This window comes from Chelon labrosus (assembly GCF_963514085.1).
Source record: "Chelon labrosus genome assembly, chromosome: 20".
Lineage (NCBI taxonomy): Eukaryota > Metazoa > Chordata > Actinopteri > Mugiliformes > Mugilidae > Chelon > Chelon labrosus.
Window position 1 is genome coordinate 23797345 of NC_140353.1, and position 15040 is coordinate 23812384.

General features: G+C 40.4%; 1 protein-coding gene across 1 annotated transcript in view; it reads left to right on the forward strand.

Annotated features, from left to right (window-relative positions):
• Positions 1–15040, forward strand: part of LOC311505284 (uncharacterized protein) — a 67402-nt gene that overhangs the window by 20646 nt on the left and 31716 nt on the right. Inside the window, exons 3-8 of the mRNA XM_084568765.1 lie at positions 2046–2091; positions 5567–5667; positions 5867–5986; positions 8715–8862; positions 11098–11253; positions 12417–12529. Coding sequence (XP_084424891.1) covers positions 2046–2091; positions 5567–5667; positions 5867–5986; positions 8715–8862; positions 11098–11253; positions 12417–12529 — 684 coding nt within the window. The remainder of the gene's footprint in view (positions 1–2045; positions 2092–5566; positions 5668–5866; positions 5987–8714; positions 8863–11097; positions 11254–12416; positions 12530–15040) is intronic.

The following is a 15040-nucleotide window of genomic DNA, read 5'->3' on the forward strand; positions in this document are numbered from 1 at the left end:
AGGGTGCAGTAGGAGACGACACTTGAATATATTGTATTTGATATGCTCTCGTGATAATGTTTCACCACCAATAGCAGCGGCTTTCTGAGGTTTCAGATGCAAAGAAAAGGCGGACAGAGGTTTCTGTAATTTTTTTATATATTTTTTTAAAGTAATGACTTACTGCATAACGTAAACGAGACCAAACCATGTGGTTGAAGCAGCGTGTAATATATCTTAAAATAAATATTCTATTACACACGATGTAATGGTTATCAGGTTTTTTGTCTTTTCATCTATATCGCTCATTGTTGCCTTGGGATTACCAAAACATACCTGTGATCAGTCATGGGAGAGGCAGTGATCATATTTTATTCATGTATTATAAAAAAGACCTAAATCTTCCTTTTAAAAAAAATAAAAAAATCAGACCCACAAATCCGATTACCTAGGTGTATTTCGGGATCATATTAATAAAAAACAACATTTAATGAAACTCAAGTGAGGTGAAATTTCATCGCTTCTCCTTCCTATCTGAGCTCGCGGAGACTGACATCCTCCTTTATAAGTGCATGGATACATACATACACATACGCTCGCAGTGTGTGAAAATGTGTGTAATTGTGCTTGCAAACTCATTTGAGCATGAGTAAATGTGTCTGTGCGTGTGTGCGTATGTGTGTCTAAGTTAAGATAATTCCGGGGGTAAATGCAACCACCTCTACCAATTACACACCAGCCTCTTGTATACATAAACAGTGCAATTTATGTCCCATTGATCTGTCTAATTCTTTCAACGGGAGCACATTATGGCCGCCATCCTTTTGTCTCCCGCCTTGCTCTCCTCTCTGCAGCATGAGAGCCGAGCGAGGAAAGCCTTCCAAGTCCTTTTGTACTCCCCGTGTCCCTTTGAACAATGAATCATATTTAGCTACGAGAGGAAACAACGCGCTGCTTGCAAATAAGAAGGCGGCAATTCAGCGAGCCAGCCAAGATGAGTCGATGTAGGGGTGGCATTCAGAAAGCCTGGGTTTGACTGACACGGGCTTATGAACGTGATGACAGGGCCAGTGCTAGGCTTTGCAGTGCCCTCAGCAGAACTGGGAACCTCACACACCATCTCATTTTTATACATAAAAAGAGAGGAAAAGAGAAACTAATCACGTAAACACTGTGTTCAGCAGCTCTACTTCCAGTGAACTGTACAAATGAGCAGAGGAAACTAAGGGCAGTCCACGTTTTTAATTTGCTCACTTTTGGGGCCCCCTGGTGGACGTGGGAGCCTGACTGAAGCTCACACAAATTGGTATTTTAAGCGTCTCTAAATCTGACAGTTTTTATTTTGAAGCACCTAATCACTGATAAGGAATATCTCAGCCTTTAAAATCAGCATTGTCAAAATAGAACCTCCATCACTGCCATCATGGTAATCACTGTCATGTTAAAAAATAAATAAATAACTAAATGCCATAAAACAGTTCTATATACTAACCCAAACCTAGTCACTATTATCCCATGTCACAGATTTTTATACCGTCATATACTAAAGCAAGGACTTAGAAAATCACTGTTCCCTTTCCTTGTTTTGCTTGTCAGCGGGGGGAAAAAAAATGATCAAAAAATATCCGTGTTTTCCACTATCCGCACAAATCTGCCACCTCCAGTGATTGATGCAGTCAAATTAGATGTATGTGGAACACTGGCTCTGGCAAATGAACACATCAACTGATGACCAGCTGTTTCTAATTATTATACACTGGTTAATTAGGACGCCGTGTCACCATCAACGGCGGCGGTAAACTGTGTGAAATTCATAATTCATACTCTGGCATCCAATAAGCCTCCCTGATCAAACCGGTACAGTGTGGCATGGATGGAGAGGCCGTGCGGAAAAAAAAAAAAAAGAGAGACCGGGGAGGGTGGATGGCGTACTGCTGGTGCCAGATATCTATGTGTGTGTGTGTGTGTGTGTGTTTGGTGTGTGTGTTCGCGCCTTTCCCTCACACCTCCTGCTTCTGCCTCTCTCTCTCTCTCTCTCTCTCTCTCTCTCTCTGTCTCTCTCTCAGCAGGGTGTGTGTGTAGGTGGCAGCGTTGAATGTCTGGATCTCAAAGGTAAGCTGAATGCCTCACTCCATCATTATTAAATATGACTGAGGACTTTATGTGACATTCATAATACACTCAATGATTTTATGATGTTTTATGTATTCAATGAAAGTGTAATTATAGAAAATTTGTAATAACACACCAGAAATAATTTTACATTTGTCAAACATACACAGCACACACTCATTCTTAGATTTCATCTTAAAGCCTGGCACCGGTTTGGGCATGCTAATTTATCAGAATGATCTGTTAAACATAGCGAAGGTTCACCAGTGGGAATCTATCTTTCAGAACTATCACTGGACTCGATGGGGGTAGTATTATTCCACTTCGTTTCCACTGTCTGTGAAACAGCACCAAATAAAGCAGATAACTAGATTATTGGTCATTTTAAATTTCATTACCAAACCCAAATCTAATCTTGACCCAGTCCTACCTTAGTCTGGTTTAAATGAATCTAATTTCTAGACCTTACTGAAATCAGTGCCTGCAGCATTCAAATCAAACTGAACCAGAACAAAATTTAAAACTAAGCTGAAAATACAGTATGTTTGGACCTCTTATGTTCAACTAACCCAAATCCTGATACAAACTCCCAAAGAAAAACATCAAATTGAGATCATTTAATAGTTACATTAAGCTTTAATGTCATTATTAACATTCCTAAACTGAGTTTGCTTGAGACACCTGGGATGAGATAAATCTAATCCAAATTCAAATTTTACTGTAACTGTTAACTTAAACCCTGATCATAATCTTATTTATTGCATCCAAAACTAATACTGAATGAGGCACTTTAAACCTGCTAGTGGTACTGCTAAAGAAACCTATTCATAATTTTATCTTAAACCTTCCAATACATTAAATCTAATCCTAGTTCAAAACATATCATTGAACCCAATTTTTATTTTTATCTTTGAACCAACCAAAATACTAGTGTACAATTTATCCTCAACACGTTAATCCTAAATTTGATTATAGCGCTATCACTAATTTTATACAAATGCTAAAGCTAAACATACACTCAAAGTTTAAATTTAATAGGAGCTCTATATTTAACCTAACCTAATCCAGTGTTCAATCTTATCCCAAATACTAAATCTTCATCACAAACTTAATTTGATTGTCATTATATGACCGTTTTCTTAAAGTAATCCTTGTTAAACTCTAACTAAAATCCATATACCAATTCCAAACAAAATTTAGCTTTTGCACTTACACTGAATTAACCTATTCTGCATAAATTTTTAGATCATGCATTAAACTAAGCTTAAATCTAAATTTGAAGCTAAAATTTAAAATTGAATGCAAAAGAGTGTCTTGTGCAGGTGAGTAGGGGTCAATGTGTCTTCAGATTGAAGGTATTAAAACTCCACAAGTTTTTGGAAGTGTGGAAGTGGAGCAGCAGACACATCTGTATACAGCAGCAGTTTAAAGTTGTGTGCTGTGCCATGATGGGCGTCACTGCCGTCACGCACTGATGACATCTGACTGCGGGTGTCGCTGCCTTATTATCTACCCGACGCAGGGCGGATTAAAAAAAAGGGGATTTCAGATGGCTCTTCCTTCCACCCCACACGCCCTCTGCAATCGCTCAGTTAAGTGATTATTGTTAAAACAGAAGGGGGAAAAAATCAGTTTGGAAATAATTATGATAGTAATTATCATTTCCCCTTCTTGGCCGGGGAGATAAGAATTAACCCAGGAGAGCGAGAGCGGGGGGAGGGGGACTCTTAGAGTCTTTAAAGTCACGTGAATTTGTCTGATCAGTCACAGCTTGATTCAAAGTATGACTTCTGATCTGGGCTGGGAAGTGGTAATCAGATTACAAAATATTAATTGTAATTTCTTAAGTGCATTAAGAAATTAATTTCAAATATATGTAAGAATCACCATGAGTTATGGAGGAGACTCATCACAGTAATCAGATTACAAAATGATAACAGTAGCCCCTGATAATCACTCCTAAAAATCCAACAATCATTTCAAAACAATAGGATTTGTTTATGAAACTATGGAGCAGAATAAAGTCAAACTAAAAAGCTAAAAAGAAGAAAGTTAAATTTCACATAGTTAAAACTGTCAATGTATAATGCTGATTGGATTCTGACACTATAGTTAATAAAAGGAAGATAGAGCTGAGTTGATCCTTGTGTGCCATGGTGTATGCAGTATACATGGTGCAGTCAAGTTCTACATTATATACTCATTATATATACCAGGTCAGTAATGATACAACAAGAAAGACTTGGTACATGCTGTACCCCGGGTGTTAATAATCAATAATCTTCACGTTTTAATGAAACAAACAGAACATTTGGTCAGTGAGAAGATAACCGGCCTAAAATATGACAGTTCAGTCAGTTCAAGAGTCCCTCTCTGTAGCTCTGGAGATGGAACTGTCCTGGTAGTGGATAATTCCCAGATGACTGGAGCTTGTGTTTGTAGGGCAACGGACTGACTACAATACACATGGGAATGACAATTATAGTGGGGCTCTAGATGCGTTCAGGTGTTATTGTCACAAATGGTTTGGCATATGTGATTGTGCGCGTTTCAGGAAGTGCACTCAACATTAGTTACACAAAATCTGCACACAGTTTTAGCATGATCTGTCTCTCAAGCTGTTTCTGCACGGAGGGTGCAGTGTGTGCAGCACGCTAGCGGTGCAGCAGGAGCTTCAGAAAGTCCTCCGTTTCTGTAGTGGGTATAAAGAAATGGACGGGTTTAATTGCATGAATGAAAGGTGATGAGATATCAGTATACAGGACACTGTGGTAGTAAATAGTAAATAAGAGCACATTATACACTTTCCTATGTTACTCTTAACATATATATGTTAATTATCAAGTAGCATTTTAATAACCGGTGAAAGTGACGCTTTTAATTACCTTAATACATGTGCAAATGTATATGTAGTGGAGCAGAAGTATAAAGTTGAATCAATTGGAAATATTCAAGTAGACCACGAGTAACTGTAATTAACTATATTCCACCTCTGGGTTGTGGTAATAAGAATACATTGCCAATGTATACATTATTGTATGTTTCTGTACTATATTGGTACATTGTTCACTCCACGTTCAGTGTGGTTTTGGAAGTAAAGTAATCAGACAACATTTGGCAGTTTTAGAAGTTGTGTTGGTGTGTACAGGTACGTTTATTGATTACAATGGTCTGCAGGCAGACGGAAATCAATGGACACTCAAGCATTCACATCTTGGAAGTCCAATCATGAAAAACTGGAGCTGTTATCATTATTTTTCTTTCTCTGTCTCTGATTAAGTCTCAGAACTTTATTAAAAGACAACATACACATGCACATAAATAAACTTACTCTATAAAGGAAGTTGTTTTGTCGTGATTTTTGCTGAAATGCTCATTTCAGAAAAAGAATAAAGCACATTTAGAGTGGTGCAATTTTGCCTGTTAGCAAACAGCCTCCCAATTATCTTCTGTTTGATTGCTTGCCTCCATCAAGGTGAGCGATTAGACCACCGCTCCTGTGAAGCTCTGGAAGTCGTCCTGAAATCGCTGCACTTTGATTTCATCAATCTGCAGGCAGCCCAACTGGAAGAAAATGTGAGTTTTATGAGCAAAACTTATTTTCCTCGTCTTCATCTTCCAGTTCCAATACAGTTTCATATTCAGGCCTTGCCTTGTATCAGATTAGAGACTTTTTTTTTTCTTTCCAAAGAAACTTCATAACATTCCTGTCAAATTTGGGGCCTTGCTTTCTTCATTTTTTTCCTTCACTTTTTTTTTTTTTTTTCTGTTCCAGGGAGCATCGTCCTTGCTGGATATGATTTTGTACTATGAATCTACAACACATCTTGACATTTCTGACAACAGCAGTATGGGAACATCGGGTTGGAGGGCCCTCGCTCATTTGATAAAGCAGGTTGGCTGACATGGTGGAATAGTAATCTTTTCATGTAGGCTTTCTCAGAGGGTTAATGTACATCCTGGAAAGTGAGTTTGTGGCACATTACATGGATTGAACGTTCAGGGCAGAGCAAAGAGTGTGAGAAGTCCAATTGCAAACATGAACATACATACAATACACTGGATTAATGAAGTATCACTGACGTTCTAGTCCTGGTGAACAAGGAGAGATGACAGAAATAATGTGAGGACTTGAGGAATGTGAGTTCAGGTTATTTTGGCATAATAAATTCATAATGATAGCCTTTCGAAATATTTTGTAATAATCATTAAAACGACATATTGACATTATTGATGCGATTTCGCTGATGGGTAAAGAGCTGCATGCAGTTAATTTATGTATTTCCTTGATAATTACCGGTGACTTTATTTACCTTTATTGTCTGAGATTTTTCCGTCACTGCTTCAAACAGCACAGCAGTGAAATGATGTTGTGTATGGAAGATTTTAGGGTTCCAGTTACAATCTGAGCTTTGTGCAAGCCTCTAAAAGAACTAACATCAGGGCAGAAATCAGTGAATGAATAATAACTTAACGCATGTGCTTTCAGAGAGAGAAAGATTCTTTACAGCTCATTCCAAAATCCAGTAAGTATCATTTCCACAGTCATGGCGTCGGCACAGCAAACAGTCGTTTGTGGTTGTGATGCAACGATTCACTGGAGACAGCAGCTGTAAATGATAATATACTGTATGTGTCCCAAATTGTGTCGAATGTGCACATGTATTGGCTGGCCACTTGCGATCGGATTGATCAGGATAGATGTTAATGTACGGTCTGAATGGGACCTGAGAGGGCTGACGGGTGTTGTTGTCAGCTTAATAAACTAAACTACCAGTTTCCATGCTAGCTCAGGTGCTTAAAACACTGTTTAAAAGTGCTGTTTGAGCTGCTGTGTACTAGACTAATAGACTGTATATCACACACAGCATGTCAGCAGTGTTGCATTTCAGTATAGCATTGAACTTGCACAATTACAATTAATTACAATTACCACAGAAAAGCACTGATTTTACTCTGGCATTTTCTCTCCAACCTTCCTCAGGACCCCATAGTTTTGTCTTAAGCTAAAAAATATGTGTAGCAAGTATAATCTGGGTTTGTGCAGGTCCTGACTTCACGTTTCCTCAATTTTGGCATATTCATTCATTCATTCATTCATCTTCTGTAACTGCTTGTCCTCTGGAGGGTTGGGGGGGGGGGGGACTGGAGCCTATCTCAGCTGTCACTGGGCGAGAGGGATTTGACAGGTCACCCTTGCCAGTCTATCACAGGGCATTTTGGCATATTGATTTACTATTAGTCCTTTGATGAGTATACACTATTTGTATAGTCACATTTTAATCTGATTCATTTGTTTTGTTTTCCACAAAAACATTTTAGTCTAAAATTCATCAGTGACAGTTTAATTGTGTTTTAATTAACACCTCTCTGCATTTTTGAGGATACAGGCGTTGGCATCTTCATCTATGATTTCCGTGGTTACAGGTGTTATTCTCATTTATTGTGAGCTCAGTGGAATAGGTTCAGTGGCCATGCCAGTAACTTCCGTTAAAGTTTTAATTTCCAAACTCTGTTTAAAGTCAATATATAATCAAAACACAATGTCAGTCCATTTATTTACTTTATGGCATCTATGAATGATGCCATCATACCCATACATTTTCTGCAGTTTGCTCCTGGGAAGTGTGAGTTTCATATGATCCATGCGTATACTGATGCATGTTCACGTTTGATATGTTTTTGATTTTTGCCATGATCCACTGGAAATTAGTTGTTTGTTGGCATCAAACCTAGAGGACAGAGCACAATTGTACCTGTTGTTTCCCCAGTTCACTATCATGGCTTTTATTAATGAACTGAAATATAGTTTTGCTTTATTCCCTTATTTAGTTTTGTAAACACTGAGCATCCCTTTAACACAAGGTAGAGACAGGACCTTTGTTTTGTGGGACCCTACTCAAATTGTGTATTGAACACATGGGGCTGCCTGATGCTCTTTTTCAAATGTTGAAGAAACATATTCATGGAAGAAAACATTAAAATTTGTAATATTTCTGCTTATGAGTACATTGCTCTACCCTGCTAATGCTACCAAACCTCCTCATTTGTATGTACCCCTCACATCTCCTCTCACTTACTATTGTGCCTTCCTACACCTGTCACACCCCCTACACCTATAGCACTATCCCAAACCCCTACTCAAAATCTTCCGTACCTGCCCCAGCCAAGCCTCCACATCATCCTGCAGCACCGGCTTGACCGCCACATCAGTCAGACTTCAGGTTTCCTCTCAATGTTTGATGTCAGGGAGGACAGACAGGTCAGTCCACTGTTAAAGTAAGTGCTCTGAACCACCTTCTTCACTTGCGTTTTGACAGGTCTTAGAGTTTGACAGCAGCTGGTGAAGCTCTTTCTTGGCTGTAGCTCAGAAGGTTGAGCTGGTTGTCCACGAACCAGAGGGTTAGCGGTTCGATCAAGACACTGAACCCGCAGCTGCTCCCGTGTGAATGTATGTGTGCTTGTGTCAACGAATGGGTAAATGTGACACTGTGACTGTAAAGCGCTTTGAGTACCAATAGGTAGAAAAGCTGTTTACCAATCTTCATTCTCTACTCTCGGACAGGTAGGGATTCTGATGAGTTTTTGTGCAATTATCTGTACTCTGTATGTGTGTGTTTCAGAGCGTGCGTCTGTCCAGGCTGGATGTGTGTAATGTGCCCATGGTTGACTATCCTGCCCAGTCACTCTCTAAAGCTCTGCAGTCCAGCCGGCTCAGAGTGCTGCACCTTCACAATGCCCAGCTCAGCGGGATGCCACTGTACACACTAGGTATGGCACACACACACATACACATGCTGCTATGAATGTTGTGAAATGCTCATGATATACTAAGATATTTGTAACAACTAAAATACGTCCGATGTGCAAATGTATATGTGGATTCAGCTTTGAGTTTGGCTTTAAATGTGTATCTGTTGTGTGTCTATACGTGTGTGTGAGAGAGTGTGTGTGTTTGTGTCCGTGTTCGGTGGCCAGCAGGACCAGATTTTGACCTGTGACCCTCTCTGCAGGTCTGGACCCGGATTAGAGGCCTAATCTCTTACCTGTCACTTTACACACCGCTGCACATGTCTTTAAAGGCTCTGGCAGCCAGGACACACACATGCACACGTGCACGCATGCACACACACACATTTTGGATTCATTTTAGTCTCTTGAGCCAAAACATGACCTGAGATACATACCCTTGTATCATAGTACATATATTAATATGATATGTTATTAATCAGTCATGCTTGCACATTTATGTGTATGCGCTCACAACATATGAATACACAAACACAGTTAAAACTGCAACTCAATATTCTGTAAACAATCAGCAAAGCATAGCGGCTTCAGCAAAGACCTTCCTCTCTAACCTTGTTGAGCAATTGTTGTTGTGTCTCTCAACAACAGTCGTGGGGGAAGGAAGAGGAGAAATGGGGCAGTTGGATGCTGGCTGAAAAGGTCACATGACCACAAATGAATAGGGTGTAGACACAGGCACACACACACAGACACACGATTACTGGATGAGTATACACACATATAAATACACCACAGGCAAACACGACTCTCAGAGGGGGGCTGAGTGCTGTACATGGATGGACGGACGGACACACATGCACAAACACACTCGTCATGCAAAACAGAGGTTGTTAATAATAGCCGTAAGGTGCCAAACTCCACAGTGATGTAGTAGTCAGATCGCCAAAACTGGTTTTGGAAAAGTAATCTCATAACTTTATATCCAGTGTAATAATTGGAAATAAAAAATTCTAACAAATGAAATGATGTCACAGTAAATCCTTCTCTGTTCCTGACTTTTTGTTGGGAAAAATAAATAAATAAAACAAAGCGAACACAGCTTCTCATCTTCTCTCAGCTGGGAGCAGAGAAAGACCCAAATGGACACAGTATGCTGCCCACTCTTCCCGACAGCAACTTGTTCCTCCAACATTTTCAGCCCCGCTTCCTGGATCTCTTTGATATTTTAGGGTCTGCCAAACTCCCCTCCTCCTCCCTCGCCCCACACTCTACCCCATCATCTCTGCCTTTACCGAACCCACCCACTCCCCACCCCTTCCCTACCAGCAGGGGGTCCCAGCTGAGGATCATTGCCTTCGATCGGAGGGGCTTGTGATTGCAGGATTGGGCGCTTGCGGTGGAGTCGACCGGATCAATCCTACCGATTCCACCATTTGGTTCCCACTGTGCCTGATGACAATGTTGGCATTCCGCATGCAGCCCAACAGGCTTGATCAAATCTGCAGCATCGATCTAGATGGAGGGGCAGAGGGGACCCAGGCAACATGGACAGATGTGTAGCACAGTACAGTGAATGTTACACAAATGTATAGGGAATGCCTAAAACACACACGTACAGTACATGCTTACAAAATAACCCTCCAAAACACCTCCATGACATTTTTAAGAGAGAGTCATGGGATTCGACAAGTGTTTTGTTAGCGCTCCTTTGCAAAAGATTTTCCACAATGGCTTGCTCCTGTTGGCGAACGTCTACCATTTCTTTACTGTAATAATTGCAGGAGGCAGTGATTCCCGCTGTGCTCTCAATTTTATGCTCAGGTTCACTCAATTGCCGCGCAGAGTCCCCATGTTAGGCACTCAAAGGACAGGCTTGTACAATGGATCATATTTAACATCAATTAAAAAACATCAATATCTTAATGAGGTGAGAAGTCAGAGGGAGGTTGCATCTGAGGCTGAAATTTCCTTAAACTCCAGTCCTTGCTGTAATCTCCTCTCATGCTGAGATTTATTTACTCTGCAGCCAGACCTTCAACCAGATTCCACACTTCCCCAGTGCCCTGGCCAACGGGACTGCTTTGCATGATAAAAAAGACAAAGAAGACAAATGTTCATGACAGATTTCTTCCAAATATTTCCAACTGCAGTACAAATAAAATCCAAACAAAGGTTTGAGGGGTATAGTGTGCATGGAGGCATGCATGTTAAGTGTCTGATCATATAGACATCTATTTTATCTCTTGCTGTCCATAGCTGGCGCACTGAAGACGAACAGGGCTTTGCAAGAGCTTCACCTCACCAACAACCTGTTGAATAGCTACCAGGATGCCTTGCAGCTAGGAGACCTCCTACGATACAACACTACTTTGCAGACACTGGAGCTTAGCAACAATGCTGTAGCAGATGCCGGTGAGATGCTCATTTTTGTGGCAAACCAAATATATTTAAAGTTGCTTCCATTTAAGTGTGCAGTTGAGTTTAATTGACAGCTCTCAGGTTGGTCCTGTTTGTTAAATATAACTGCATGCTTGGTATGGTGGGTCTTGAATGAAGTAGACATTAAATGACAAGGAAGAAAGGATATGCAGTAAGCTGGTGAAAGAGCAGGTTTAACTAGTGGAAAAAGAGGTTCTTAGAGGTATTTTTAACTTTGGCAGAGCCATCCTAGCTGTGACCCCCTGCTACCAGTCTTAATGCTAAGCAAGGCTAACCAGATATTGCCTCTAGCTCTATACTTTAGGCCAAGTCAAGAGGTTTTTGAATACGCATTTTTGTCAAAATGTCTATCCATTAAAGCTGAAAATCCACAGTCAAGCGTTCACACATTTCTACGTTCAGCCAATGTCTTCAGGTGTCACACAGACACACATCTCAGACATCATCCTCAGTTTGTTCTGTGCTGATAAACCAAAAAAAATAAAAATAACACTGAAGTCCTGTGTGACTTCCAATGCTTGGACAAATGTTTGGTTTAGTTCATGTTTGGGAAATCTGTATTCTTTCTAAGAACAAAGCTGGTAGCATGTCTCTGTTTGCTGTTCAAAAATCAACATCTGTAAAGCTCAGAAATTAATTAACATTAAAGTTATTATATAGGGGAACAATAGAAAAAGTCTAGGGAAATGGGTTCCTGAACTCTAATTATTCATATTCTGTCACTGCGAGGAAGTTGGTTGCAATGTGACACATAGTATTTATTAGTATTACTTTTGTTTTTGGCAATTAAAATATGACCAAACTGACTCTGTCTGCCAGCTGAAAATACAATTAAATAAAAACAGCAAAGGAAGATTATAGTTAAATAAAGTGGGAAGGGTCATCACAGAGTTGGCAAACTTGCACAGTGCAGCTTTATTACTATCTGATTATACAGATATGTGGAAAGATAAACTTCCTTCAAAAGTGCTAGTGCTTACATCATATATATATACTGTCTGTCAGTGAACTAGCCCTCCCACTAACATCTGGCAACGCCGTTTAGTTTACAAACACCAGCATGGACAGGCAATCAATTGAACACGCTCTGCTAATCATCATTATTTCATTTTATTATTTTTTTTTTTAATGTTTAGGTTTGGAGGAGCTGTGTGACGGTCTTAGAAGGCAAAGCGTAGGTCTGAAGGTCTTGCTGCTGAGGAACAACAAGATCACTGCAAAAGGAATGGACCACCTGGCCAAGGCTCTGGTGAGGCATTCAAGTCCGTGTAGTATGCCATTTAACCACATTAGAAGTTAAATGTGTTTATACCAGCTTGAGTTTGTCAGTGCCTTAATGCAATGAACTTTATCAGTAAACCACTTTTGTTACAAACAACAAAAGGAATGCAAAGAACAGAAAAGGAGAGCTTGAGAACACATCTTGTCAGTGTTGTATTAAGTGATATTTAATGTTGAAATGTCTGTCAGATGCAGTCTACCTTCAGATAGGAATGCTCACTACATTCAGGCCTCAATACTATGTATCCAATGGACAGTTGGGAAGTAACTCAGTTTACCCTGAATTTATCATTCACGCCCTGCTTTTAATAACTAATTAACAGATATGACAAAAATCATAGAAGCATTTTGTATATTGGACTATGGTGAAAAAAGTTGGCAGCTCATAACTGATTCATCCCAGTAAGATAACAGCAAAGTAACACATAGAGTGCTGAGTACATTCTATTTACAAAGGAAAGAACTACTGTTGCTGTAACACTGGTACATTGAACTGTTTAGACCATTTGTTTTGTGAGTAGCTTGTGAAATTTGACTCAAAATGGGCCTTTTAGAATAAATAATGTGTTAAGGCTTTCCCTTTTAAGCATATGTGCAGCTCGCAAGAGAGTAATCCTCGATCATGGATTGACTGCCAATACGCGCAGAAATGCACCATTCACAAACTTTCAGTAATGGTTTTGAACAGTTCATGTTGATGATTAGACCAATAAAAGGTATCGGACCTGGTCATTATGATTGAAGTGAGGTCAGTACGGCTTTAATGTACCGGGCAAGGTAAATGCCAGAACAAATGCATACATACTGAAGGTATGTAGTTCTCAAGCCCAGAACTATTTGCTCTGAAAGCATCTAACTATGGAAATGAGGTCAAGATGTTCTTTCTCCTGACAGTGTCTGAAATGTTATATTTAAATGCTTTAAGTTAAACCTAAAAAAACCAAGAGCTTAGCTGAACAGTCCATACCTGCTTTCCTCTCTCCGGTATTGAGGAAATGAGCCCCATCCAGAAAATTTCCCGTCTGAAAATGTCCCGCCTACACGCATCTCACTGTACACTCCTAATAACATGCATTCCTTCTGCCTGATTGGCGGCATAAACTGCACTTTCCTGTCATGTGAGTGGCGATTGTGGAAGTCAAAAGGCTAGAAATTAAAGGCCTGCCTGGTACTCTCTCACAAACACACTTCCCCCAGTCTCCCTCAGTGCTACCAAAAGAAGGAACAGTTTGATTAAATAATAGATATGTGTTAAGGAGGGCTGCTCATACGGCCTGCCAGTCACAGGGATAAGTAGATGTCCTTGCAGGCCATAATAATGATAATTAGACCCGTAGCTGGTCGTGTCAAATATGATGAGGAGGAGAGCTGTTATTAACCTTTCTGGTTGGTGTATCTCCTTTTCTTCTTTGTCCTTGCTTGTTGTCTTGTATTTTGCAGGACAAGGGGAGCAGATGTGGCCCAAAATCCACTTAACTTCAATTTGCAGAATTTATTTGATGATGTCTAAATTTACTCTTTACAAAAACTCTAAAAATGATCATTCCGAGGTGAATATGTCATGCAGAGCCTTAGCGTTTTTCTACTTTGCATGCTTCTACTGTTTTTTTTTGGGTTTTTTTTGTTTAAAGCCAGCATGTCATGTGTGAAAGCATACTGTGTTTTTGGTGGTTTCACACTCCTACCCCCCTCAAACTTCTCACTCCAACCCTCCCGTGGTTTACGTTTGACAGGTTTCAACCATGCTTGACTCTCACACACTCTCAACCACGCAGTCGCCTCTTTAATTGTCTGCTATTATCCCTCGTGCATATCCATTCGGGATGCTCTACCTCCCTCTCCTCCTCCCCTCTTCACCGGAGAAGCTTCTCCGCACGCGTTGGATGTGGCAGTGCCTCTCTGTGCTGCGACTCAGTGAGGTGGGGGGGAGACTCTCAAGTGTGTTTGTTGTCACCGCGGTGCAAATTAACTCAAAAGAAGACGCTCTCCGGGTCTGTCAGTTGCCTTCCTGGCTTCCTTTCCGCCCCCGTGCTCTCTCTCTCTCTTCAGAGCAGTGACCAGAGGAGTTTAACAAGGGTGGCGAGGCGAGGGGGCAGCCGAGGAGTGGGTGCCGCGTTCCTCTTCAAGCTGTTGGGCAACACGGGCCCCTTGTGCCCCAGACACCCCCAGCCTTATGCACCAGCTAATCAACCTTCACTGTTAATCTGGCTCTGGAGAATGAAAACAGAAGTTCTGAGCATTTAACATGAGAGGAAACATTTCTGAAAAGGAATAATAATCACTGCATAATAATGGTGATAATTAAAACTTCCCAGTCTTTCCACACTCACTTGCACACTGAAAGCAGAACACTAACACAAAAGTCCAGAGCACAGTTGGGTTATGTGAGTTTGAACTCACTTAGAGTGACGAGGTTTAAAATGTACAATGACTTTTAAGTTTTTCTTGAATGCTTAGTTCCAGGTAAAACATGACATGA